The sequence below is a fragment of the Melospiza melodia genome, chromosome 3, assembly GCF_035770615.1.
Source record: "Melospiza melodia melodia isolate bMelMel2 chromosome 3, bMelMel2.pri, whole genome shotgun sequence".
Taxonomy (NCBI): domain Eukaryota; kingdom Metazoa; phylum Chordata; class Aves; order Passeriformes; family Passerellidae; genus Melospiza; species Melospiza melodia.
The window spans coordinates 17,785,189-17,809,553 of record NC_086196.1 but is presented as its reverse complement, the minus strand read 5'-3'; the positions used below and the strand labels follow the sequence as shown (position 1 = coordinate 17,809,553).

The following is a 24,365-nucleotide window of genomic DNA, read 5'->3' as shown; positions in this document are numbered from 1 at the left end:
AATACTGGAGGCAGTGTGGGACAGGAAGGGGAGACACCCACTTTATTGTTTAATCTGTTACTAATATCTCCTAAGTCTCAGTTGGGAAAAAGACAAGCAAAATGAATTTGCAGGGATTTTTTAAATGTGCTCTATAAAATAAGTGGTTTTGTTCTTCATGAACAGAAATGTGTCAGAGACAGTCCAGGTGCTGTGATGGTGGTAGGGTTATTAGTTCAAGCTGAAGGCATTGATTTGAATAGATACCTTCTAGTCAGAGATGCTGCATCTCACAGGCCTAAGTAACAGAAACCAAAGAGGAGGAGGGATAAACTGAAGGGATAAATTTGTTTACAGTCATGTGCAGTTTCTGCCATTAATCTCATCTTTTCCAGTGCTGAGCAATCCCTACTCTTTAGGGACTGGGTTCTAGCAGTTGCATTTACACAGTAGCATCATCTTCTGTATGAGACCCACTGATTATTGTGGAGACTATGGAAAACATGGTCCTGAGGAGGTGGAGGATGAGAAGAGGATGATCAAGAAAAATAACTTAAAAGATCCTAAAGATAGATAACCCAGAGAAAATACCTTGCATACTGAAAAGAAAAACCAAGGCTTGTCCTCCCATGACAGTACCGTGCCCTTTCCTTTCTTTGTTTGTCTCTTTTGTTTGCTTTTCCCCATCGTGCCTTCTCCACTGCTCCTTGTCATTTCCCATCAGATTCTCTCTGCCTTTGGAACATCATATCCTTGAGGCAAAAACTGTATCTCCTTACTTAAGTGTAAAACGCTGCACTGCTTTGGCACTTAGCTGATGGGAGGATGCCAGAACAGCCAAACACCTTTGATATGCTGAAATTTGCATATGAAAATCTCCACCAAAGCAGCAGCAGAGGTGTCATTAATAACAAAGTCTCCCATTCATACACATGGCCAATGTGATAAGATGGGGTGTGCAGGATGGGACCCCCTCTCTGCTGCCTGCTGAGATATGAAAAAAACAAGAAACAAATTGCCTCCAGTGCTCAGGTGTGTTGATACATCCCAGCGGCCAAACATCTGCATTTCTGCATTTCCTGGAGTGGTGGATAAGTCAAGATCTTAATTAAAAGAACCTAGGTGGTTAATTATTTTTTCAGTTTGGGAATGCATGTTTGCCAGTGATTCCCAGTTGCTGCCCCAGGGGTGGGCTGTCAGGTTGCCTTCCCATGAAATCTGCTCTTACTTGGCTGCAGGATGGTGTAAGACTGATCTTCATCCCTTTGTGTGTCCCTGCTCCCCATAGCAAATGTCCAGGAGCCACAGTGCCCTGTTAGACCCAGACTGGGTGGCTTCAACAGCTCTTGTGAGATCAGTCTGTTGAAGAAACTTTCATAGAATCATGGAATGGTTTGGGTTGGAAGGGGACCTTGAAGATCATCTGGTTCCAACTCCCTTGCCATGGGTAGGAACACCTTTCACTAGACCAGGTTGCTCAGAGCTCCGTCCAGTCTGTCCTTGAACATCTGCAGGGATGGGGCACCCACCACTTCCCTGGGCAACCTGTTCCAGTGCCTCACCACACTCATGGTAAAGAACTTCTTCCAAATATCTAATCTAAAGCTCCTCTCTTCCAATTTGAACTCATTCCCCCTTGTCCTCTTACTACATGCTCTTGTAAATAGTTCTGCCCTATGTTCCCTTGAAGTTCCCTTCAGGTAGAGGAAGGCCTCAGTTGGATCACTGTCGTGGTTTAGGAATGGTAGTGCCCAGTTTAGTGTGCCCACCAAGATTCCCTAAAACCACGTGCTCCTCCCTCCTGCTCCGCTGCTTTTCCCCTCCCATCTGCCGTGGGATGGACTTGAGACTTGGAGGCACAAAAGGTAAAGATCATAAACTGACATAAGATCAATCTACTGGAAACAGCAACCAGATAAGAAAACAAACAGGAACAGGAGTAATACTAATGACAGAGGCTACAAGAAAAGAAATTATTTACACAGAAGCCCCTTGACAATAGACAATACCAGACTGGAAGGAGCCCCTTCTCCCCAAAAGAGAGTCCCTTCCTCTGGCACCCCTGGTAATGACTGTAAGGTGGGATAGAAAGGGCTCCCGAGTCCTGGTCACACCACCTGACAGCTTCTGCAAAAAATTAACCCTGTCCTGTCCAGAACCAGGATAGTCACCCTGAAGTTGTCTCTTTTGCAAGCTGAACAACCCCAGTTCTCTGAGACTTTCCTCATAGCAGCGGCTCTCCATCCCTCTGATCGATTTGCTGGCCTCCTCTGGACTCACTCCAACAGGTCCATGTCCTCCCTGTGCTGGGGCCCCAGGGCTGGATGCAGCACTGCAGGTGGGGTCTCAGCAGAGCAGAGGGGCAGAATCCCCTCCCCTGGTGCTTTGGGTGCTGCCCAGGACAAACTTGGCTTTCTGAGCTGTGAGAGCACATGGCTGTGTCATGTCCAGCCTCTCACCCACCACTTTGTTCCAATGGATACATGGCCTCCACACAATCACACAAGCACATTTTGAATGTGATCTCATTATGCATAGAAGAAAAAGTTACATTCTGGCTGTTGTCACACAGCCATACACACACAAAAAAACCATCTAGAAATTATGCTGAGTGTGTTTAGTCTTTTTCAGAATTGCCTTTTCCTTAATTTTGGGAAATTGCTAATGAGACTTGCTGTAAGCCAGCTGATCTGAATGGCAGTTGTTGAGTTGGGTGGTTTGTGTTTATTCAAAGGTTTTGGGCTGTTCTGCAAATTGATCAGTTGTAAAGGAGATCATTTTTTACAAATGCAGTGACATCATCTTCCTTAAAAAGCTTCTAAAAATATGCACCATCTGATACATTCCAAAAGAAAGCTTTCTGCTTTTCTGAAGTGTCTTTATAAACTAGAGATACTTTTTGCATCTTGCAGGATTGCTTAACAGTACCAGAGCTTCATATCCATCCTTTCAGCTCCAGTTTCACAAATAGCAAATAGAAGTTTTCTTTTACCCTTTCAGGTTACACAGTATTTTTCATGCCAATGCAACACACTTGCACAATTAATTTTATACAGCTGTCCTGGATGAGCATTGATTTTTGAAGCATCCTGGAAGGTGTTGGAGTTTGGTAATTGCCTCCTTAAAATGGAACCTTTATCCCTTGTTGAGATGGATCTCTAATTAATCAGAATAGAAGATGCCAGGAAACTGATTTCTTCATCTCTCCTCACAACAGTAGTTTTAATCTACTCATGCTGCAGAAACTCTTTCCCCAGATATATTTTTCCCCCGATGACGAGGGCAGCTGAACTGAGGCAGGTATGTGTCATGTGTGATTGTGTTTTTGGCTGCTGTGTGGCTTCTCACGTGTCCAGGGAAGGCTGGCCAGCTGGAGGACATGTAATGCAGGCAGCATCATCTTAAGGATGTTTCCCTAAATTTTCTTGTGCAGCTGCTTTTGGATGTGAATGGCTACATACATATGCAGTCCTGGCTCCCACTCCTTGTTATCAACCTGTGTTTGTGCTCAAGGGGTTCCTATGGGCAACTCCATCCCTGGGAATATGTGCAGATGAATGGGTTTTCTGTGCTGATGGCCCAGATCCTTTTCCACAAGGTTCTTGGAATATCCATTTGATGGGAGAACTGCCCCTTTCTTTTCTACATTAGGTGCCTTAAGGGAAAGGGAAAATTTCACATATTCCTAGTGTGTAGTTCTATTTAGTTCTGTCTGTTCATTGCATGTGTTTCCCATATAATTTTCCTTTCCGACAGACTCTTTTTTCCTAATGGGAACACTTTTGTCTGTGATTTGAAATGATTTTGCCAGGGAAAACTTTGTGTTATCATATATCAATAACAGCTATTAACAATAAAATTATTAGTACTTACAGTATTGATCAAAACCCAGGATTCTGCTCTCTTTTCCCTCCCCTTTGCAGACATGTCTTTGTAGTGTTGTGAGCAGCCATGTCCCAAAGAAGATCCTTTATGTCCTTCTGCCATGCATGGAGAGCCACTCAGTTTCCTTTGCTAACAAACCCAATGGTTTTTTTGGCTTTCCATTTTTACCTGAGCAGAAATTGCCATTTTGTTATCCTTTCTCTAGCTGTTAGAACGGAATGAGTGATTTTCTTTGAAGCTGCTACTTTCCTGTTTCTCTGATGGCCTCTGCCTAAACCCCATCCTTTCTCCTCTGACAAATGCAGGCTTGTCTTTTCCCATTCACCTGGTTCCCATTGGTTTAGGGAATTGGTCTCCCAGAGCAAAGTCCATCATCAGGACGAGACCATGTGGCAAAGCCAGGCTGGCCAGGATGTCTGCTTCCATTTATGAGTCAGAGTTAATGAAAGCCAGCCCTGCTTTGTTTCCCAACATGTTTGTCTTGCCGATGGTCCACTGTCCGTGGATGGAGAAATGCAAGCTGTGTCTGGCTGCAGCAGCAGCAGCACTTGGGTTTGCTCTCCCTGTGGCCCAGCCCCTGCTTCTGTGCACTGGAGACAAGAACCCACCTGCAGAGAGCCAGCAGTGAACTGCAAGTGGTGCTGTGAGCAATCTGACTCAGAGCATGGAGTGTAGGGAGCAAGGACCAGATCTTCCAGAGGATGCTGAGAGGGATGAAGCCTTCCTGCTCACTTTTCAGCTTGTTGAAGATCTACTGAGAAAGCTGAAAAGTGCAGTCATACTTTGTTCAGTTGTAACAGAGCATGTTTAAGGGAGATTATTTATTTCCCTGCTTAGAAAGTCCTTTTTGTTCTTTTCTCCTGCTCCCTCCCTTAACATTTTAATTTAATGCGTGTTGGTGTTACTTTTGTCATACCAATATTGCCTTTTGGCCTACATCCATGACATTTTTCATGTGTTGTAACAAAGTGAAAAAAAACTCCAGTTTTTTTCACTGGAATTGAGCACTATGAAACAATTTAATTGAAGTACTTCTTAAATCTGGAAATGGTTTTGTGTTCACAGACCCCCTGCCACAATGGGGTAGTTTTGCTTCCTTTCATTTCCAGTGTCCAACCCACTTAATTTGAGTTTTCTGAAAGTGGTAGCTGAGAACAATTTTCTGAATCTTTATTCATGTTCTTAAATGAATTTCCTGATTTCCAATGTGTGAAGCATATAATAGCTCCCTTTGGGTTTCATAGGCTGAGTTTATTTTGTCCTAGTATCCCTCTACTGGGCAAACCTTTCCATGCCTTCCTCAGGAGGGCAATTTTAAGCACCTTTCCCAAGAGGGACAAAGGGCAGTTAGTGAACCTGAAGGTGATATTCACACATTTTTAATTACTCCTCTAACCAGTTGGTGGCACTGAGATGTGAAAGCAGGCAGCCTGATCTGATAGACACAAAGGTGTTGGGTTTTATAAAAATGACTAGTCTAGCAAAACTATTAAAATGCATAAAGGTTAAGTTTCTAGATGTACAGCTTTATGACTTTGAATACAAGGCTTATATACTAAACTCAGTATTATTTAGTACTTGGAGATGTATCACTTTGCCTCCTTCCTTTGTGACTTTATGTAGAACTATATTAAAAGAATGAAATAAATTAAACACTAGCTCAAGAGAATCAGAAATTGCTAGGTTCAGAACAATCATCAGAAATATAACCCTAAGTTACATAGAAAAGGGAAAAAAATGCAGGGGGTGGGGGGGGAAATCCTGTTCCACTGGGTCACGAACCAAATGGCCATGAACTAAAAATAATCTTTCTATTGTTCCATAGAATGTGAGTAGAAATTAATATGCTAAGTCTGATTCCACTAAAATTCCTGATTCTTTTTCTCTGCATGTATTTGATGTATTTGGAATTGCACTTAAGACTTAATATAGTCATTTAATGTGGTGGATTTAGATGTGTTTTCCCCATACAAAACTACATTTTTCATTAAGAAAAAAATTCTCCTGACAATATTAATTTCTCTTTAATGATTGCATTAGGTTAAATGAAATAAAATAATGAAAATTCCTTTTTCCTTTTCATAGTGGCCAAATGGCACGATAAAGAGGCATGACTAATCCCCTACCCTAAGGGCTTCAAAAGGAAAGAATAGGGTAGGGTGGGGTTCCTCAGCCACACAGCCAGCTTACTGCCTGAAAAAGGGTTGGATAAAGGCAGGATTTAATACAAAAGGTCAGGCTAACATAATACATTTCCACTGAAAGGAAATAGAACTCAGTAAAAATTCTTGGTGATGAAAGAAAGGGAGTTGCTGGCATTACTGAAGGATGGCAGAGAAGCAAGAGATATTTCAGGTTAGAAAAAAGCATCACCACAGTGGTGGGACATTTGCTGAGCATCAGGTTTGGCATTTTTTTGCAGGTTTGTGGTCAGGTTTGGCATTTTTTTGCACTCAGCTGCTTGTTAGGAGGGATGCAACAAGGTTGAGGAGTCCCAGGTGGGCACTTAGGGCTGAAAAGCCACTCAGTCATCATGAAGATCTCTGGGACATAGTAAATGACTGTCAACAGTATATATTTAACCTCTTAGTCAGTGATGGAGAGACAGGGAGATGTTTGTCTAGCAGGTGAAATAGCATTTCAGTAGCAAAAGTTGTGTTTGTCTGGTAAAAGTACGCAGCAGTCAGGTTGGCAAAGCACTAAAACCGAGTGCTGCAATTTTCCAGCTCCTTGCTTGCTGTCATTTATAGAGAGAAGGTCCAGGAACGTGATCCTGCCCCAGCTGAGACAAGTCTGTCAGAGCCAATATCGTTTGCATCTTCCCTGATCTGTTATTGCACTCAGCATTTTCTTTCTGGATTCTGCCTGCCTGCGTGAGGGCCCTGTACAGCCTCGGGCTGTGCTCGCTCACCCAGCCTGGGGAGGAAGGCACTTTCATGTCCTTAATCCTGACATTTCCTTGTCTCTGCCTGCAGTCCCTCGTGCTTGCAGAAGCATCTTGATATAAAGAGAGTCTAACAGGAGGTGGGCTGTCTCTTATCCTCTCATCTCTGTGTTTCTGAAAGACGGCAGTAAAGCATCCTCCTCCTTGCCTCCTAAGCTGGTGTTGCTATTTCTGTGCCCATGGTGGCAGTCTTGCTCAAAGTGCCTTCACTTGGGAGGTCCATTTGCAAAGCTTTCAGAAAACAGTGAAGATTTCATTATGGGAAAAACAGGAAAATCACCAGGGTTTGATGACACCAGGAAGGAATATTTCACTTACATGTTGTTTGACTTCCCTCAGTCATCTTTTCTTGCATTCATCCGATAAAATTCAGTTTTCCTGAAGTGCTGTTGTATGATTGAAAGTCATTCCCCCAGGATTCTATATTGCATAGGAATTGTTGTCTTCTGAGACAAGATCCATCTGTATTTTCACATATTTAATTGGACAGAAACATATGCTGAGAAAGAAAGAATAATATAAACTCAAGATTTTCCATATCTACATGGTTCAAATTTTCACCAAAATGCCCCTGGTTTTTATTTTATATCCCACATTTTATGTGAGAAGCTGCTTCCCTCCCTGCTGCAGGTAGAGTGGGATTTTTCCCTTGAGCAGAGCAGGAGATGGAAAATTATTTGCTTTGTGGTGGGATTTATGGAGTGCCTCTAGTAAATGAACCTGAGAGGCTTAGAAGAGAGTGCCCATGGGAAAAAACAAGACAGCCTTGCTAGCTACTGACAAATGTTGCTGGGTTTTAACAGAGAAGTAATTATTTTACTAACGTTCAGAATAACATAATTGTAAACAATTCTATTGTTTGCGTTTGACAGCCAAGGGAGATGGAGGAGAGTTTGGCTTAAGCTTGTAATGTGAAGCTGGTGGAATTACTGATATAACAGGCAGGGTTTTGCCTCCTGCTGCTGTGATGTTTTACTGGAAGACCCCGAATCAGTATTGTTTGTGTGCAAATTCCACCATTTTGGGGCTTCCTTTCCTAATCATTGTGGAACTTGGGATGAACACCAGCCTGCTGGCTCTGGGTCTACCATGGGCTTGTAACTGGTCTGGAATTCCAAGCAAACACCTCCAGGGATGAAGCATTTGCCAGCATACAGGTGCCTGTCATGCACTTCAAACCAGACCTTTCTGAGACTTGTGAAAAATGGCTCTAAAATCCTCAAAATATCAAAGACATGACTATTAAGAGTCTGAAGGATTGCAGCCCTGTGACAGTGGTCACAGGGGTTCTTGGATGAGGGAAAAGACGGGAATGTTGACTTCACGTTCAGAAGGCTTGATTTATTATTTTATGATATATCTGTATTACATTATAACTATACTAAAAAGAATAGAAAGAAAGGTTTCCTCAGAAGGCTAGCTAAGCTAAGAATAGAAAACAATGAATAACAAAGATCTGTGGCCTGGACAGAGAGTCCAAGCTATCTGGTCTGTGGTTGGCCATTAATTGTAAACATTCAAGATGGCCCAATCAAAAATCCACTTGATGCATTCCACAGCAGCAGATAACCATTGTTTACATTTTGTTTCTGAGGCCTCAGCTTCTCAGAAGGGAAAAAATCCTAAAGAAAAGGATTTTCACAAAAGATGTCTGCGACACAGCCCCACTGGGTCTGCTGGGGAGAGACATGGGCAGTCACCCACAGGATTTTATCTGCTGCTAACTAGTCATGGCCCCATCTCAGGGACAGAGATGACCTGTGAGAGTGGGGAGAGGGAGGAGGCAGGAGGAAGCATCAGCTGCCTTCCCTTCCCCAAGGGGACTGGGCCCCTGAATTCTACAGGATTTGGATCCAGGCAGGGCTGCTCTCACCTGCCAGGGACCCCCTTGTCCCCAGCAGAGGAGGCAGAGGATGGATCAGGGATTTGGGTCACTGCCTGAGTCAGGCTCCCTTCTGGGAGATGTGGGTTTGGCTGGGCAGCCCAACAGGTCTGATGGTGAAGGAAGCCTGGGCCGGGCTGAGCAGCAGCTGCATTGCACAGGGAGAGCAACCTGCATAAGTCAGAGAAGTGCCTTACATCCAGCAAGGAGCTGCTCTGTGTGCCAGAGGCACCTGTGGAGGGAGCTTCAGCCTTGTCTTGGATGCTGCTGGCTCTGCATAGTGTGCAGTGGCCCTTCCTGTCTCAGCTGCAGATTTACACCCTTCCATCCCTGTAGCTGGTGGCTGGCAATTCCCAGGGAATTCTGAGACAGCTGAGACATTAGTTAGACTATAATTTGAAAAGTCTTTAAACATTTCTTGTTTACTTTACTGGATCTAGATAGGATAAAATCTATTCTTTTAGTTGAAAAAGATAGACTTTTAAAGATATTTTAAAGAATATTTAAAAGACTTTAAAGACTTTTAGAAGATATTCTTTCAGTTGAAGTCAGATAGACTTGAGAGGGAACATAAGGCCCACCCCAACTGGTAAACAAGAATTAAAAATAAGAATATTAAAATAAGCCCTCTCATGTCTATGCTGTTTCTTTAAGACAGGCTTACCCTATTTGAAAAACAACTTTGATCCTAGACAAATCTTATGATAAACCACAAATATGTCTGCTTTGGAATAAGTCTTTGTGGAGTTTCTGGATTTACATTTATAAAGGCTTAGCATACATTAATTAATTTGGAATAAATTACTCCAGTTGGAACAAGGCCACAAATTCTAGCCCAGATTTGTACAGGGGGTTACTTAGCTGTATCTTTCAGACTATTAAATGTATTATAGAAAGGTATTGAAATAAATATATTTTTATATCTATTTACACATACACACACATATATATGTACTATAATGCATTTTGTTATTATCCACTTCCTAGGTTCCAGTGAATGGCCATCTTATCACATCAGTCAACATCAGAGAGAAAAAGCTCCTCAAGGTACCAGCAAGAGTTTTAGAGTTTACATACTGTCTTTTAAGAGACAGTTGTTTTAAGAATGTTCCTTTTTTGAGATAGTTTGTTCTTCCTTGGTTTGCTGCACTTAAGAGATGATGCAGGAATATATGACCATGTAATTTTCTGGCACAACCACACTGTAGTGTTTGTCACTGCCACCACAAGGGGAATGGTCTCATCATCCAAGCCCAGAAGTGGATGCTGGAATCTCCGGTATTTCCATTCTAGCTCTGACAGGGACATTTCCTTGGGTCTGTATAAGGGTTTTACCTTGGGCATTGAGCACTTGAACTGGTAGGGAAGAAGAGACTAATGCTTTAAAGAGCCTCCAAGGCTTTACAGCAAGTTCCAAGTTGCCCAGAGAAGCTGCCTGCCCTGTCCCTGAAAGTGTTCTAGGCCAGGCTGGATGGGGCTCTGAGCAGCCTGGGCTAGTGGAAGGTGGCAGGGGGTTGGAACTGGATGGACTTTAAGGTCACTTCCAAACCATTCTGTGATTTTGTGACTCTAAGTGAGGAGCAGCCCCTGAGCCTGGGCAGGGAACTGTATTTTCTGGCAGGGGTTTCCCACCTTGGACAAATCAAGAGCCACTGTTTAAACTAGAACATTTAAAATTTATGGTTTAGGGTTATGCTACCATTTCATCAAGCTGTATGCAAATGGCCTCAGTTACTCCTGTGCCCTTTCAGATTAGTGCAAACTGCAGATACCTTCATTAAAAATAGGCTGTTCCATGGTTTGAAGTGTGGGGGGGAAGGTGGGGCTGGGGTTTTTTTGTTAAGCATTGGCAGGGTCCTAACTCTTGATTACTGCATTCCTGATTTTAAAGGGGGTAAATACTTTAGACTTTCCTCCTTCAGAGGAAGAACATTAGAATTTAGGAAGAATTAATGCAAATCTTACTACAGAGCAGGTACCTGAAAAATGTGAACTTTCTAATCTAGCAGATAAATTAAGATTTGTAGGTCCAAAGCAATAGCATTTATTGGTTTGGAATTTGCAATAAAATCTGCTCAGGAAGACTTTTGCACACACTGAAAAGACTCCAGCAACCCTCTACTCTCTCTGAGTATCATGGGTTGTCTCCATTTCACAGCTATTGCCCAGACTCTTTTTTCTTCTGGATGAAACATAACAAATACTTGTTTCATCTTGCTGCTCTATATCTCCTCCATACTGCAGCCTAAGAAGAAGAGGAAAACCCAGTGCTCAGAAAAGGAAGTGCCAAAAGATCTGCTTTCTGTGGAAAAAGATAAACTGCAAGAGGAAGAAGGTAACAAAAGATCTGATTCTTCTGTTATCTGATGCATATTACCAAATAATAACATGGGATGAAATATGTCAAAGGCAGGCTTTCTCCACTATTCTAGAGTTCTGTGTTAGTGGGGAAAGCTGCCAGTTTGAGAGTTATCACCTGCTCCTTCCTATGTGTAGCTACGTGGACAGGTGCTGTTGTGATCTGGTTTAATTACAGAGGCGTAAAGGGAACTTTTTAAGCTCTCCTTGAATAAAATGGATTGAACCCTGGAAGATTTGAATATACCCAAAAAACGTGATTCAAACCAAACAAACTGAGATGTTGATATAAAAAATCTTGATATATTTCATTTAATAGTAAAAGAGGAAGAAAGAAAGAAAGAAAGAAAGAAAGAAAGAAAGAAAGAAAGAAAGAAAGAAAGAAAGAAAGAAAGAAAGAAAGAAAGAAAGAAAGAAAGAAAGAAAGAAAGAAAGAAAGAAAGAAAGAAAGAAAGAAAGAAAGAAAGAAAGAAAATGAGATGTCTGAGGGAACAGGGAGAGTGACAAAGATTAGAAACGTATCACCCCTCCATGGGTTCCAAGGATGCCTCGTTGTTTCCCTCCATCTGTTCTTCTTGGTGGTCCCCTGCCTTAAAGCTTGGAATCCCATAGATTAATATACATTTGGGCACGTGGGAATGGCCATGTCCCTCCCCTGAGGGGGGCAGGTTTGACACTGTCCCTTGCAGCACTGTGGATCTCTTGCATTACATGCAGTGCTCTGGTGCAGGGTCTGAGGGCTCTTTGGGAGGGGCCTTTGATGGGCCATGACACCCTCTCTGCTGTCCCTCACATGGATGTCCCTTGAATGTGGCTGTCCTGGGTGAAGGGGCCCCACAGCTGAGCTGGTGTGCCCAGCAGAGGATAAGCACTCACTGGCCAGAGGCTGTGCCACACACCCAGACCCTTTCCTCCTCTCCCCTTTGCTGCAGGGTCTGTATGAGCTTGGCAGCTGATAAACCTGGGGCTGTGGCCTCCACCTCAAAGCACGTGCTGGGCTGGGCCAGGAGTGCTCTTCCAGATGCTCTGAACAATAGTGTCACTTCCTTATCTCAACTTGTCCTATGGGTTTAACTCACAGTTTGGGGTTTCAGTCAGGAGGCCCATCCAGGGAGGGCTTTGGGGGTGCAGTTTCATTATGCACTTTTCTTATAAAGGGCAAAAGTCCTTCATAAAGATGTTTAAGCCATAAACCACAACATTTCAGTCTCTGACATGGGCCACGTACTTTCCTGCCCCACTCCCCAAGTCCTGACTGTGTACACAGGGAGGGCAAATCTGCAGGTGAGGAGGGATCTCTGAAGTGGTCAGAGGCCCAGTGGTCAGGGGGTCCTTCCCCTAATCCTGCGGCCTCTGCCATGCTGATGCACAGATGGAGCAGCACACTGTTGTGCCCATGACTGAGGCTGGTAAAGGTGCTGGGGCAATTCACAGCCAGCTTGTAGCACGCCTGTGAGCAGAGCCAAGACCTTTGTTTCAAGCAGATCTGCAGAGAAATCTGGCAGAGGCCAGCAAGGCTCAGGCAGCTAGAATTCACTGGAAAATACATTACATCCCATGAGCCCCTCTCTGCCTCCCCCCACCAAGGGCTGCACTGAAAACAACAAATTCTAAGCTTTTCTGGGCTTAAAAGATTACACTGTGATTAGTGTGGTGAGAGCAAGAGAAGCCCTCACTGCTGTTGGACCAAGGTCCTTCGTGGGGGCCTGTGAGGCTGCTGGGGGAGAAGGGGACACAGCAGAGGCTTCCTGCAAATGGAACTGTAATTTTTTGAATGGATGAGCCAGCTGAACTGTTTCATGTGTTTTTCAAGAATGCTTCATGTGCTCTTCAGGGATGCTTCAGAGAAAGGAAGTGTCTTGGTCAGCTCCAGGGCTGTTTTTTTTCTTCGTTAACCATTTTTGCCAGCACCTCCTCTGACTTCTTGGGCCATGGAGGGCATGGATGGAGACAGGATGTGGCCCCACGGGTGGGAATGAATGTGCATGTAAACCAGATTAGTGGGAGAGGGTGTCCACATTGTAGGACAGGTCTTAGGGCTATGGAGCCCAGTAAATAGAAACCTTATTTAATGGTTAAGATTTACATTAACTTCTCCCCACTGTCAGACATATAAGGTGTCACATGCTCTGCTGTGACACCTCCCCCAAGGGAATGGGTGTCACATCAGGCTGACACACAGGACAGAAGAATATGTGCAGTTACATGGGTCAGGACACAACAGACAGGTCTGTGATGGGGATTTCTTATGTAACACATCTCTGCAGAGGAAGCAAAGGCTGCACACAGGAGACATGCTGCACAAGATCTGATGCCTCTTTTACAGCCAGCATCAGAAACTTTCAGATGGCTATTTACCTTGGTGCTGAGCAGTAAAGGCAATGAAGAAAGTTGTTTGATAGCTTAAAAATGAACTTTGCTCTCTGTTGCAGGAGTTTGGCAGACCAAGATCAGCAGCCGTGAAAAGAGACACTTAAGGAAGGAAAGGCTGAAACAAAAAGGTAAATGTACAGGCTCAATTTACACACCTGATCTGGCTGGGCTGCTTACCCCTCCCCACAGCCCAGTGTCTGTTTGCTCTCTTCATCACTTGGCAGCAAAATCCAGGCACTTACTGAGGCTATTTACTTAAGAAAAAACAGCTTTGGGAGCTTTTACTTGGAGCTTGCCTTTTACTCCATGCTCTCATTAAAACACACAGCAGAGCACAGAGCATTACCCACAGGACTTGGAAAGCAGATGTCTCTTAGATGGTAGATCTGCTGAAGGCTTGGTGTCACGTGGGCTTGTTCTTTTTGCATGGCTTGACAGAAGTTTTCTGATATGGAAAATTGGATGGAATTCGGATATTGGATGTTTAAAAACACAAATAATTGTCTCAGTTCCAAACAGGTTCTTTAGTCCAGGATTGCCCAGACTAAAGAACTGTAAAAAGAATATACTCTTATCCTAATGAGATAAAATGACACACACTTGGTGCTCACTCCACCTTTTTTTTTCTGGGGATTTCAGGGTGTCTGCTGTGCACTTATGCCTATACACATGTCTGCTAATCATGTTATATGTAATAACCACTATATGAAAGCAGATCATGGAATTAAGACATTTGGAAGTATTTTCATTATCTGTGATAAAATGATCAAAATAACTTTAGGTTTATAATATTAGAGTAATTTAGAAGCTAAGATAGGAGTTTGGATATTGGAGGGACGTAAGTGGATTAGGAGATGTAGCTGGATATATGTGTGAGTTAGTGCACTGTTTGCAGTAAGGCTCTTAAAGTGCTCTCAGGTGCTCTATTAAAATTGAAGGGTAAGGGAACAGGAAATTTCAATAGAAAAATATGCAGACACCTTGGGACCACTTTATCTATCATTTGGGTTATATACAGTTAAATATCAAGAGTTTAGATTTTTAACTCTAGGTTTATCAAGGGTCTTTAGAGGCTGGAGGTGCTGAGGTCTCCACTTTTTCTCCAGCAAAGTGAGTGGGTCCACATTTCTTTCTTCATGTAAGTTGACCTCTTGACATCAATGGTCAAGCTCCATCCGCAGAACCCCATAGGGATTAACCCTAAGGTCATTCAGGTGTTAAGGGCTTTGCTGACCCAGGAAAGGGAGCTCAGTTTACCAAGTCTCATTTGAAGCACCAGAAGTCTTTGGTGCAGTCCTGCAGCCTGGGCTGTGCAGAATGCTGACCCCCTGATCATGCTGGCATGGGCATTTCCAGGGTAGTGAGATCTGATCCAGGAAGAAGCGCTAACCCTGCCGAGTGCTGGCTGCTGTTCCCTGGCAGGGGAGAAACAGCAGCATCACCATTAAGGGATGTGAAGGTGGAGTTGGTGTCAGCAGTTGGTGGTCTCCTCCTCACCAGAGCTCCAGAAAATGGAGCTATTCTGAAGGCTGGAGTCATGAAACTCTTGAGGAGTCCTTTGGAACAAAAATGTTGGAGATAACTGTCATTTTTTAAAATATTCATATGCCTGCACTGATTTCTGTAGCAGCCTTGAATGACCAACATCCAAGAAGTTTGCTTTCTTTTTTCTTGGAGGTCCAGCTGTTCTCTTTTTCTCCCTTCACTGCTCTGGGCCCCCAGCAGGACTCTGGAGGCTTTGAGCCTCCCCTCCAGGGAGGGATGCCCAAGGCCACTGTGGTGCTGTCCTTCTCACATTGGCCTTCCTTTTCTCCACTTCAGTGTCCCGTCCCAGGAGTTGTTTCACTGCCACCATGTCTGTAAATAATTTCAGTTGGAGAGAGTCTGATGGGTTTAGATCAGGCTTTGTTCTGTTTTCTCTCTTGAACAAACTCTTCCTTGTAACTAAGAATAACAATGATCTGTGGTAATGTTTGTTCCTGAGAAGACCCCAGCAGAGCATCTCTGGGTAGCTCAGTGGCTGAGCCAGCCTTTGACTGGGATGAGAAGAGAGCAGTGTGGCCGCTCACAGAGGACATTGGTGGTGGTGGAAAAGGTGCTTTCTTTGCCAAGGCAGAGTGTGGGACTGTGCTGAAGGGCTCAGGAGCTCTACGGGAAGAATTGGCAACCTCCAGATTAGAAGATGATGTTTTCTCCAATGTAGGTGAGTGTTGACATTCCAGTATTGCTGAGGTGAAGCTTCGCAAATTGCTGTGTCCTTGCTGCAGCCCCACTGACATTCATCCTGCACACACAGTGTTGTCCACCCTCCTAGGACCCTTTATTTCCCAGCAATGTGAAAAGAGGGGTCCTTATGGCAGGAATCCCTTGTGTTGCAGACTACCTGCTGGGTGCAAGTTGTTTTCTACCCACAGGTACTATTTGTGTCTTTTACAACCAAAGCCTTGCCTTCTGAGGATGCTCATACATGGTCAGAGTTAGGCTGCAGGGTATATCCATGTATTTCAAATAAGGAAAAGGCAGGATATTCCTAAACTGAAAGCATTTGATTTTGACTACATTCTCAGTGATTATTGAGCATGGTGGCTGAACTGAATGGTATATAAGGCCACATGATGACTCACCTTCAGCAGCAGTAATCCAGTACTCTGATGAGTCAGAAAATGCTCTTAGTTGCCCTCATGTGAGTTGCCTTCTCTGCTAGAGTCCTTTTCTTGCCAAGTACAGGGTTGCTGGGGGAGGACATTAGCACCATTTTTACTCTAATGCTTTCAAAAGGCCAAATTCCAATACATGATGAGAACTTTGCCAGCAGTGCAGAAAGGGGGCAGCAGTTCAGGTGAGTGAGGAATTTTAGTCCAGAGAAGGGCCATGCTGGTGTGACATGCATGTTGAAAGTCTGAGAAGGTGAACATGGTGATGGGGCTGGACTCTCCCTGTCCATAAAGGTGATTTCTTCTTGCTGGAGGCTTGTCCAGCAACAGCAGTGGGTGTAGGCTTGGAATGAAGACAACATGGAAGGGCTGTAATGAGCTTGGGAGCATAAGGTAGGAACTGTGAACATGACATGAGATTTTGTTTTCATTTTAAATTCAGGAACATGGGATATTGCAGATGTAAAATCCTGCCCTGTGACCTTTGGGACATTGTCAGATCTCTCCAGGGATTTAGGTGAGTGGCCTCTTGTACTTCTGTCTGAATTCCTCTATCACTTTCTTAGCTGCTTGGCTGAAAAGAGCTCTCATTGATCATACATGGGTCGTCTCCCCTGGAGCCACGTCTCATTAGTCACTCTCCCTTGCAGAGCTTCTTGCATCTGCAATCCAGCACACCAGTGTTTTAGGGAGCAACATTAGAACCTTTACTGAGTGCTTTCCAAACTCATGTACTCATCTTGGAACAAATTTTAAAAAATACTGCCTCCCCTGCAGATTCTTTCTGTTAGGTTGACTCACACAGAAGGTTTCTGTTGTGCTCTGATAACCAACAAATTCAGAGAATTCCAGAGCGAGGGAGGGATGAATGTGCACTTGGAAAGGCTGTGTTAGAGGCTGCCTAGCCAGCAGCTTCTCATCCAGCACAGTGAGGGGTTTCTTGCCTGAGCCTCTCCATGCATGGCCTTGAGAAGGATGGAGCATCTCCTCATTTTGCATTGAGTTAAACCTCATTTTTGGCTTTCACTTTGCATCTCTGCACCTGTCAGTCTTCACTGATTGACTGCACACACCCCTGATTCATACATTCCCTGCCTAGCAGAAACTCACTTTGATTGAAAGTTTAGCTGGATGATGAATGCAAAGTCTGGTCCTGAATCTATTAGAGATGCTAAAGACAAGCACAGATATATATAGATATCTGTGCACAAAACAGTGCGTGTGATGTTAGCCAGAATGATGATATCAGCTTCTAAAGCCAGATAAGGCAATTAATATAACACATGCCATATTTAACCATCTGTTTTCCAATACTTTGTCAGTGGATTCTAGCAGTTCCTAATGCATAAGTACTCAACAAGGAGAAATATTTTTTAACATCTGCATTTAGGCACCAAAAAAGCAAACTGATACACAACTGCATAAACCTCAGAGTTTATTAAGTGAAAGGAAGAAAGGAAAAAAAACCCCAATTTATGAAAGATGTGAAGAATACCCTGGTCTATTATGTACAGGCCTTAGAAAGGGCTAAGGGGAGTCATTCAGGGAGGCATGTGAATCTTACTGGTTGCTTTAGTTACTGAAAGTAATCATCAAAGCAACTTTTTCCTCCAGCAGCTCTCTCACCTGTGCTTTTTCATGGAGCAATTAATTTGGTAATTATGGATTTCTGTTAGCTTGAGCAGAAGCCTTCTCACTGAAGGTGGTGGGAGTTGGAGCTGGATACTCTGGATGCAGCTTTTGTTCTGCAGGAACTACTGCTCCCTCCTTAGGTCCCCAACAGAGATGTGCCAGAAATTTACTTTTCTGAATGCTGTTAGTGTAGCCACTCCTGAGTGAGTTGCTTTTAGTAACTTATGCATGTAGTGTCCTCGTCCAGCCTTTGTTAATAAATCCACAGTGATGAGATTAATGTGTGGCTTAAATTACATAACATCCAGGCATCGTGACATAGCGAGCAGACAGAGATATGATTAATTGGTTTTAATAATGTGAATATACCTATGTGATTATCTTTTAGGTTTGGGATTTGGGCTTTTTTTGGTTTAATTTTTTAATGAAGATGCTTTCCTGTGTGCAGATAACGTGAAGAGTAAATCATCTGAGGACAGTCCTTCCAGATGCTGTTGGCATGGCAGCTCGACTTTCCTCCCAGCAGATGATGCTTGGCAGGGGCAGGGTACGTCTTTTTTGCCCTTCTTCTGTAGACAGACAAGGGTACCAATGCAGGAACTCTCTTCAGTCCATTCCCTAAGCCTCAGACATCAGGGTCCACTTCCCACGTGGCTCATTTGCTGCTCAGGGAGAAATCCCATGTGGGTCTGGTTTTGAGCAGGTGCCCAGAGCTGCTGTGAGTCAGTCAGGGCAGCGGTTGTCCAGGTGGAACCTTTAAGGCAAGAAAGTGCATTTCATTTATGTTTTCCCTCTGAAGAAAAACAAATAATGTGGTAGGTAGTGTGTGTTTTGGTATGTACATACTGGTGCAAAGTGTAACTAGAGCTGCTGGGCAGCAGCAGCAGCAGCTGTAGGGGGCTGTCTGCAGACTCTGCAGCAGTGCCCTGCTATCAGCTGTGGGCAGATAAGCACAGGAACAGGGCAAGCACAGGGTGATCCCTCCCCACACCCTGCAGAGAGTGGGTCAGGGACTTCCTGAGCCAGAGGCAGCAGGATGGGCTCTGTGTTTCAAAAAGCCCCATGTGTTAGCAGTCAACTCGGATTACTGAATTTGTGAAACGAGTTCAAAGCTGTGTTTGGGTTTCATAACTGAAGCATTGTGTTTCCCTCCCTCCTATGGTTGTGTGGGAAGGTGGAGCTGAGTGGCCTTTTCCAGGCAGCTGCAGCCTGGGCTCAGTGGGGTGGCTGGGGGAGAGCCATGGGAGGACAGGGTGCTTTTCAAGCTCCGTGTACCTTTGCCAAAACTTTAAATTTCCTTGGAAATGCCCTGAACCCAGATGCCGAATACAACTCCAGTGCATTGTGGCAGTCAGGATTTCAGTCTTTTTATGACTGGTAATGGGTGTTTTTTTAGTTTTAAAAGAAAGACAAGCATGGGTCCTGAGTGGCTGGAATAATTTGGCATGAACAGTGTGGGTATTAGATGACCTTTTCACTTGACCTTTTGGTCAGGATCGAGTGAAGTATTTATACATATATATATATACCCCTGTTGTTGGGAAGCCTTTCCCTGCTCTTGCAGGAATGATGGCTGATGAGCTGAGCAAACCTCTTTGTGCTCTAGCTGCTCTGATTGCTTAACTGCAGGAGAACCCAGAGGGGTGGAATGCATTAAGGAGAAAAGATTGTGGTTGTCTTCCTTCTCTGCCCAGCGGTAACTGAAGCACTGCAGCAGATGCACCATTTTGGCCGTGATTTTATAAATAACACAGTTTGCTTTAAAAAGAATAAAAACAAAACCCCCAGCCCTGAACCTTCCCTTCCCTTGGTGCTGTGTTTCTTCACCCCTGCGTTGCTGCAAAGGGTGCCTGGCCCTTTCCAACTTCGGAGCCCCATCGCACCCACGCGGGATGGAGGGAGGCAGTGTGGGCAGCTCTTCAGCAGTGTTCTCGTGCACTACATTTAGCACATGTCAGGCTTGGCACACTCTGGGCTTGATCTGCACTTGCACAGCCAAGCAGAGCTCTGCTTTTGGAGTTCCATATCTGTTGAGAGAATGATAGGAGCAAATTCAGGAGCTTGCTTCTGCAAACATCAGAGCAGAAGTGTTTAGAGGATTCAGTCTGTCTTACAGCTTGCTTTTCTGTTCTGGTATTTTTTTTCCTTTGACTCATCAGCCTTGCACTCGATGCAGGGGAGGGGTGCGTCCGAAACATGTATTCCCTGAATTTAGATGAGGTAATGGTTGGCATGAAGGTTGGCGCTGCAAGCAAAATGAGCTCTTAGACAGTTAAACACGGCCTGTTGGCTCTTGCAGGCTTGGGAACTAAAAAAAAAAAAAGCCATTCATAGCCTAAATATGACCTGGGGTCATTTCATCAAATCCAGGGCAGTACATGTAATGAGTCTCTTTGTTCTGTGCTGGGCTGGTACAGCCAAAGGAGATGCATGCTGGACTCCTGCCTCTAGCCTGGCTGGTGGAGCTCCCTGCTCTACATCAGGTTATCTTTTTGTGAAGTACCAGCAATAATAACACCCTCACTTACAAAAGGCTTGAGATTTAAGTGTTGGCACAACTGAAAGCATATATACACAGAGGGAGAGAGGGAGTTAGTGGTAAAGGGAGCTAGGCAGTCACTTTTGGAATATTTAAAAGACTCTCAATCAGGCTGATTTCCAAACAACACACTCCTGTGTTGACATTCATTAATGATACATGCTTGCTGGTGGTTAATTCTCAATTATTGTCATATCTGGAGTCCTGTGTCCATTTCTGGGCTCCCCAGTACAAGACAGGGATATGCTGGAGAAGATCCAGCCATGCCTGTGTATGAGCACCTCATGAGGGCATGGCCTGGAGAGTGGGGAACAGGCAAATGGGTAAGAGGTGAATTTCCACTTATCCATAAGTGAAAACTTTTTTTTATGGGGAAAGTGGTCAGGCAACAGAACAGTTTGCCCAGAGAGGTTGCAGACTTTCCACCTTTCAAACTATTCAAAACTTTGCTGCATTCCTGAGAAACCTGCTGTAGTTGAGCCCTCTGAGAGACATGAGGTGGGACTAGACAATTTCCAGAGGCCACTTCCGACCTCATTGATTCTGAAATTCTCATTCTGTCATCAGTCATTGTCTCTGCATATTCAAACAATTAGTCCTTAGCAATCTAAGTCTTTGTTAGCTGGGGGCATTCAGTGTCTTGGAGTTGAAGCCGCATGGTCAGCACTGATGGCTGCTGTCCCACCAGTCCCACCAGCAGGGTGAGGTGGCCAGGACTCTGCCATGAGAGCCCCAAAGTGGAAAGCTTTGCTTGTCATCTTTTTCCCCTACTCATCATTAGTGTTTGCATACTTTTCATTCCTGTCACAAAGAGAAAGAAAGGGGGCTGAACCTCTTCTGGTCCTGACATAATTCACTTCATTTTTGAGCCCAGGAAGTGCTCTGCTTTCACCAGGTGCCTTTCTTGTTCCTGTTCTGCAGAGTTGTTCTCTGCCTGGGAAGCTTTACTTGCATGTGTGTACCTATGGCACACATCTGCCACTGCCCCTGTGGTGACATTTATGTGCTTGAGCTTTGCTGTCCCACAGAATGCATTGCAAGCTGTGGCTGGTTCTGCTGTTATAAAACATGTAACCCACACAGTGTGGCCAGCTGGGCTGTTTTAGAGCACTTGTGTCTGGTTCCAAGGCAAGGGAATACTAATTTTATCCCACGCATCTGCTTCCAAGTGCAGCAGACCTGTGCTTTGGCAACAGCGCAGTGCAATCTCAGAAAATCCACATTCTGCTTTGCAAATGCAACGGCTCATGACCACAAGAGTCACTTTTTATCTGTGTCTTGGCATCCTCCCAATGAATCTCTTGATTGCCAAAGCAAATTTTCCCCATAATCTTAAGAAAAGTTCGATGTCTCCTGATCCTATGTCTCCTGAGTCCCAACCTTCCAGAGTTCCAGAGTTCCAATCAATTGTAATTCCTTTGTTTTATGGGAATCAGTAGCTTTTTTCCACTAAAAGAAGTCTTCAGTCTGGGGTTTATTTGATATTTTGCCTCTACTGAATTATGCTGAAGGAAGGTGCCAAATAAGGGATTCTTCCACCCAGCTATTGACCTGTAACACAGAAATTCGAGCTTTAGACTGGAAATTATTTACCCATTTTAAATGAATGTATTACACTTAGTCTACAAGTGATGTCTTGGCAAGGATTTGGGTTAGGACTGTGTTCCTAACACAGTAAACTGCCCTTTGCAAAGGGATGGGTTTTTTACAGCAGCCACAGAAAAGCTCAGTGCCATGGACAATATGCAGCCTACTGAGGGGTTTGCCCTGCCAGATGAGCCTCCCTTAAGTTTCTGCTGCCCATATTTTGTGACAGCGTGCAAGAGAGGTGCTGGTAGATTAGAATCCGAATGTACAACTCCAGATTAGAAAATTTTGAATCCCCGTCTGGGTGACACAGACTGTTTTGCTGCAGTACTTTCCAGTTTCATTTTCCAGGCCAGATAATTAGGTTCAGCCTGTACAGTACTGCACTCCACCCTGTCTATCAGCAGGCACAGAGAAGTTGCTGACTGTCCCCTTTGAGCAGATCCTGCTGCTTGGGGCCCTGTTTTCCTGCTCCCCAACACCCCCAGGGCGCAGCCATCCGCTCCCTGTCCTCTCCTTGTTACACAGGGGAGAGACTGGAGACCAAGGGCATTCAGGCAGTTGGTGCTGGGATGGACTTTCTGCCTGCAGAGGTGCTGGCAGCCTCCCTGGTTTCTGAAGACGCCTTCAGTGTTGTGCCTTTCAGGATCTAAATGTGTTTTCATTGCATGGGGTGCGTGGAAACCACCTTGGCCTTGAAATGCACTCTGCAAATTTGCTGCCAACAGAAAAGTACAGCTTTGTCTGGGTGGAGTTTGCTGGAGGACTGGGGTGGGTTGCAAGCAAGAACTGAAATGGAAAATGACATTTAACATCATTGCTTTTGTAAAAATGAACAGCAGGAATTGCCAAGACGTTGGCCTGTGTTGGTGCTGAGAGAGATATCACCTCTGTCAGGGCTAAACCCACATGGGGAGCAGGAGGACATGCAGGGCACATTTCTTTTAGTGTTTATGCTCACAGGCATTAATGATCAGTTTTAGCCTGTTGGAGAATTGATGACCCAAGGAGAATCAGATTTAAAAATACTAGAGAGTATTCAAAGTTTAAGGACACTGTGGGAGATGTCACTGAAGGGAAATATGCTACACAACAGAAGAGATTTTAAGTCAGAGCTTTGGGATAAGTACATTTAATCCGATTTACCCATCAAATCCAGCAAATTGTAGAGAATCTTATATTGCCCTTAATTTTAGTCTGAGTTGATTTTAAACACCCCTGGGACACAGTACTTTGGGACAAGTAATTCTGAGATGAGGCAGTCACTGCTGTCTGGCACAGTTTCATGCCCACATGTGACAAGGGTGAAGCATTAATGTAAGCCCATTGCAGGCAATTTGCCATCAAAACTATTTTCATGTTTAGAAGCATATACATAAATGCACTTTTTGAGATATCAGAAGTTAAAAAGGTGAAAACAACAGTTGTGGCTTTCCATGTGTTAAGTTATGGTCTGTTTTGCTTGCACACCCACAAGAACATCCATGAGCGGGGCTGCTGTCTTGCAGCTCAGGAGGGCTGAATTCTGTTTTGGACTGGAATTTTATGAGGGAATGCATTCAAAATTAGTTGTTCCTTTCCCCTTTGAAGAAGGAAAGAGATATTGTCTATATAGAGGGCATGGATTTTAAACTGAGAAGCTTGAATAATGTTTATAATCATGTTTATAACATTTGGCAGCAAACTGGTCAGAGCAACTTTTTGGAAACAGTTTTCTTTTATCATTCCCAGCATGCTTTTGGTTTTGGCCCTGCTTCAAGTAGAAGTCTTTCCATCCCACTTGGGAATTTTTTTTTAAGAGAAGTAATCAGCTAAGAGTTATTATTATATGTTTTCAAACTTATATTGTGTTTTTAAAGTCATTCTTCCTGTTGGGATAAGACTTAAGATTGTTACATTCAAATTGTTAAAAAATAATCAAGTAGTCCTTTCAACATCTTATGCTGATTTATCTGCTTTTTTGCACCTCATTCAGTTTGAGTGAAGGAATTAAACTGGTCTGTTTTGCCTTCTTGACTGAGGATAGTTTGCCAGTGCTTTGTGGAGAGGCAGCTGAGGGCTTGCAGCCAGATCTTCAAAGGTACCAGATGCTGAAAGATAGAGAAACCTAAACTATTTTGAAAAGTTTTTTGCCCGGTTCCCATGAAATTATCAGAATTGACGCAGGGGAGGTGTTCTCTATTTCATGCCTGTTTAGAGTTGTATATTAAGGAGGTTTGGAAATCAGTGCTGGGATGGTGCTTTTCTGGCTTACATTCAAGAAAAGAAAATAGAAAAGGAAGATGAAGTTGAGAATGTAGTTGGTTCTATTTTTTGTAAGAAAGAAAACACCAAAGAGAGCAATAATGAACGCACAAATCCTTTGTTAATGTTACTCTTCCATATGAATAATTGCCCAGAGGATGGTGCTTTGCAGTGAATGGAAGAGCCTGCTGTGTCTGCCAGTGTTTCTGGATATGCCTCAATCCTTCTTCATAAAATTAAAAGGAAATATTTGACAAGCCACTCTATTAGTTTTGTAAAGCTTGTTTT

General features: G+C 43.9%; 1 protein-coding gene across 1 annotated transcript in view; it reads left to right on the top strand.

Annotated features, from left to right (window-relative positions):
• Window positions 1–24,365, top strand: part of LOC134415330 (protein LYRIC-like) — a 31,213-nt gene that overhangs the window by 1,530 nt on the left and 5,318 nt on the right. The window contains exons 3-8 of the mRNA XM_063150561.1: window positions 9,678–9,737; window positions 10,935–11,025; window positions 13,481–13,549; window positions 15,409–15,624; window positions 16,518–16,592; window positions 18,156–18,254. Of these exons, the coding sequence (XP_063006631.1) occupies window positions 9,678–9,737; window positions 10,935–11,025; window positions 13,481–13,549; window positions 15,409–15,624; window positions 16,518–16,592; window positions 18,156–18,254 (610 nt within the window). The remainder of the gene's footprint in view (window positions 1–9,677; window positions 9,738–10,934; window positions 11,026–13,480; window positions 13,550–15,408; window positions 15,625–16,517; window positions 16,593–18,155; window positions 18,255–24,365) is intronic.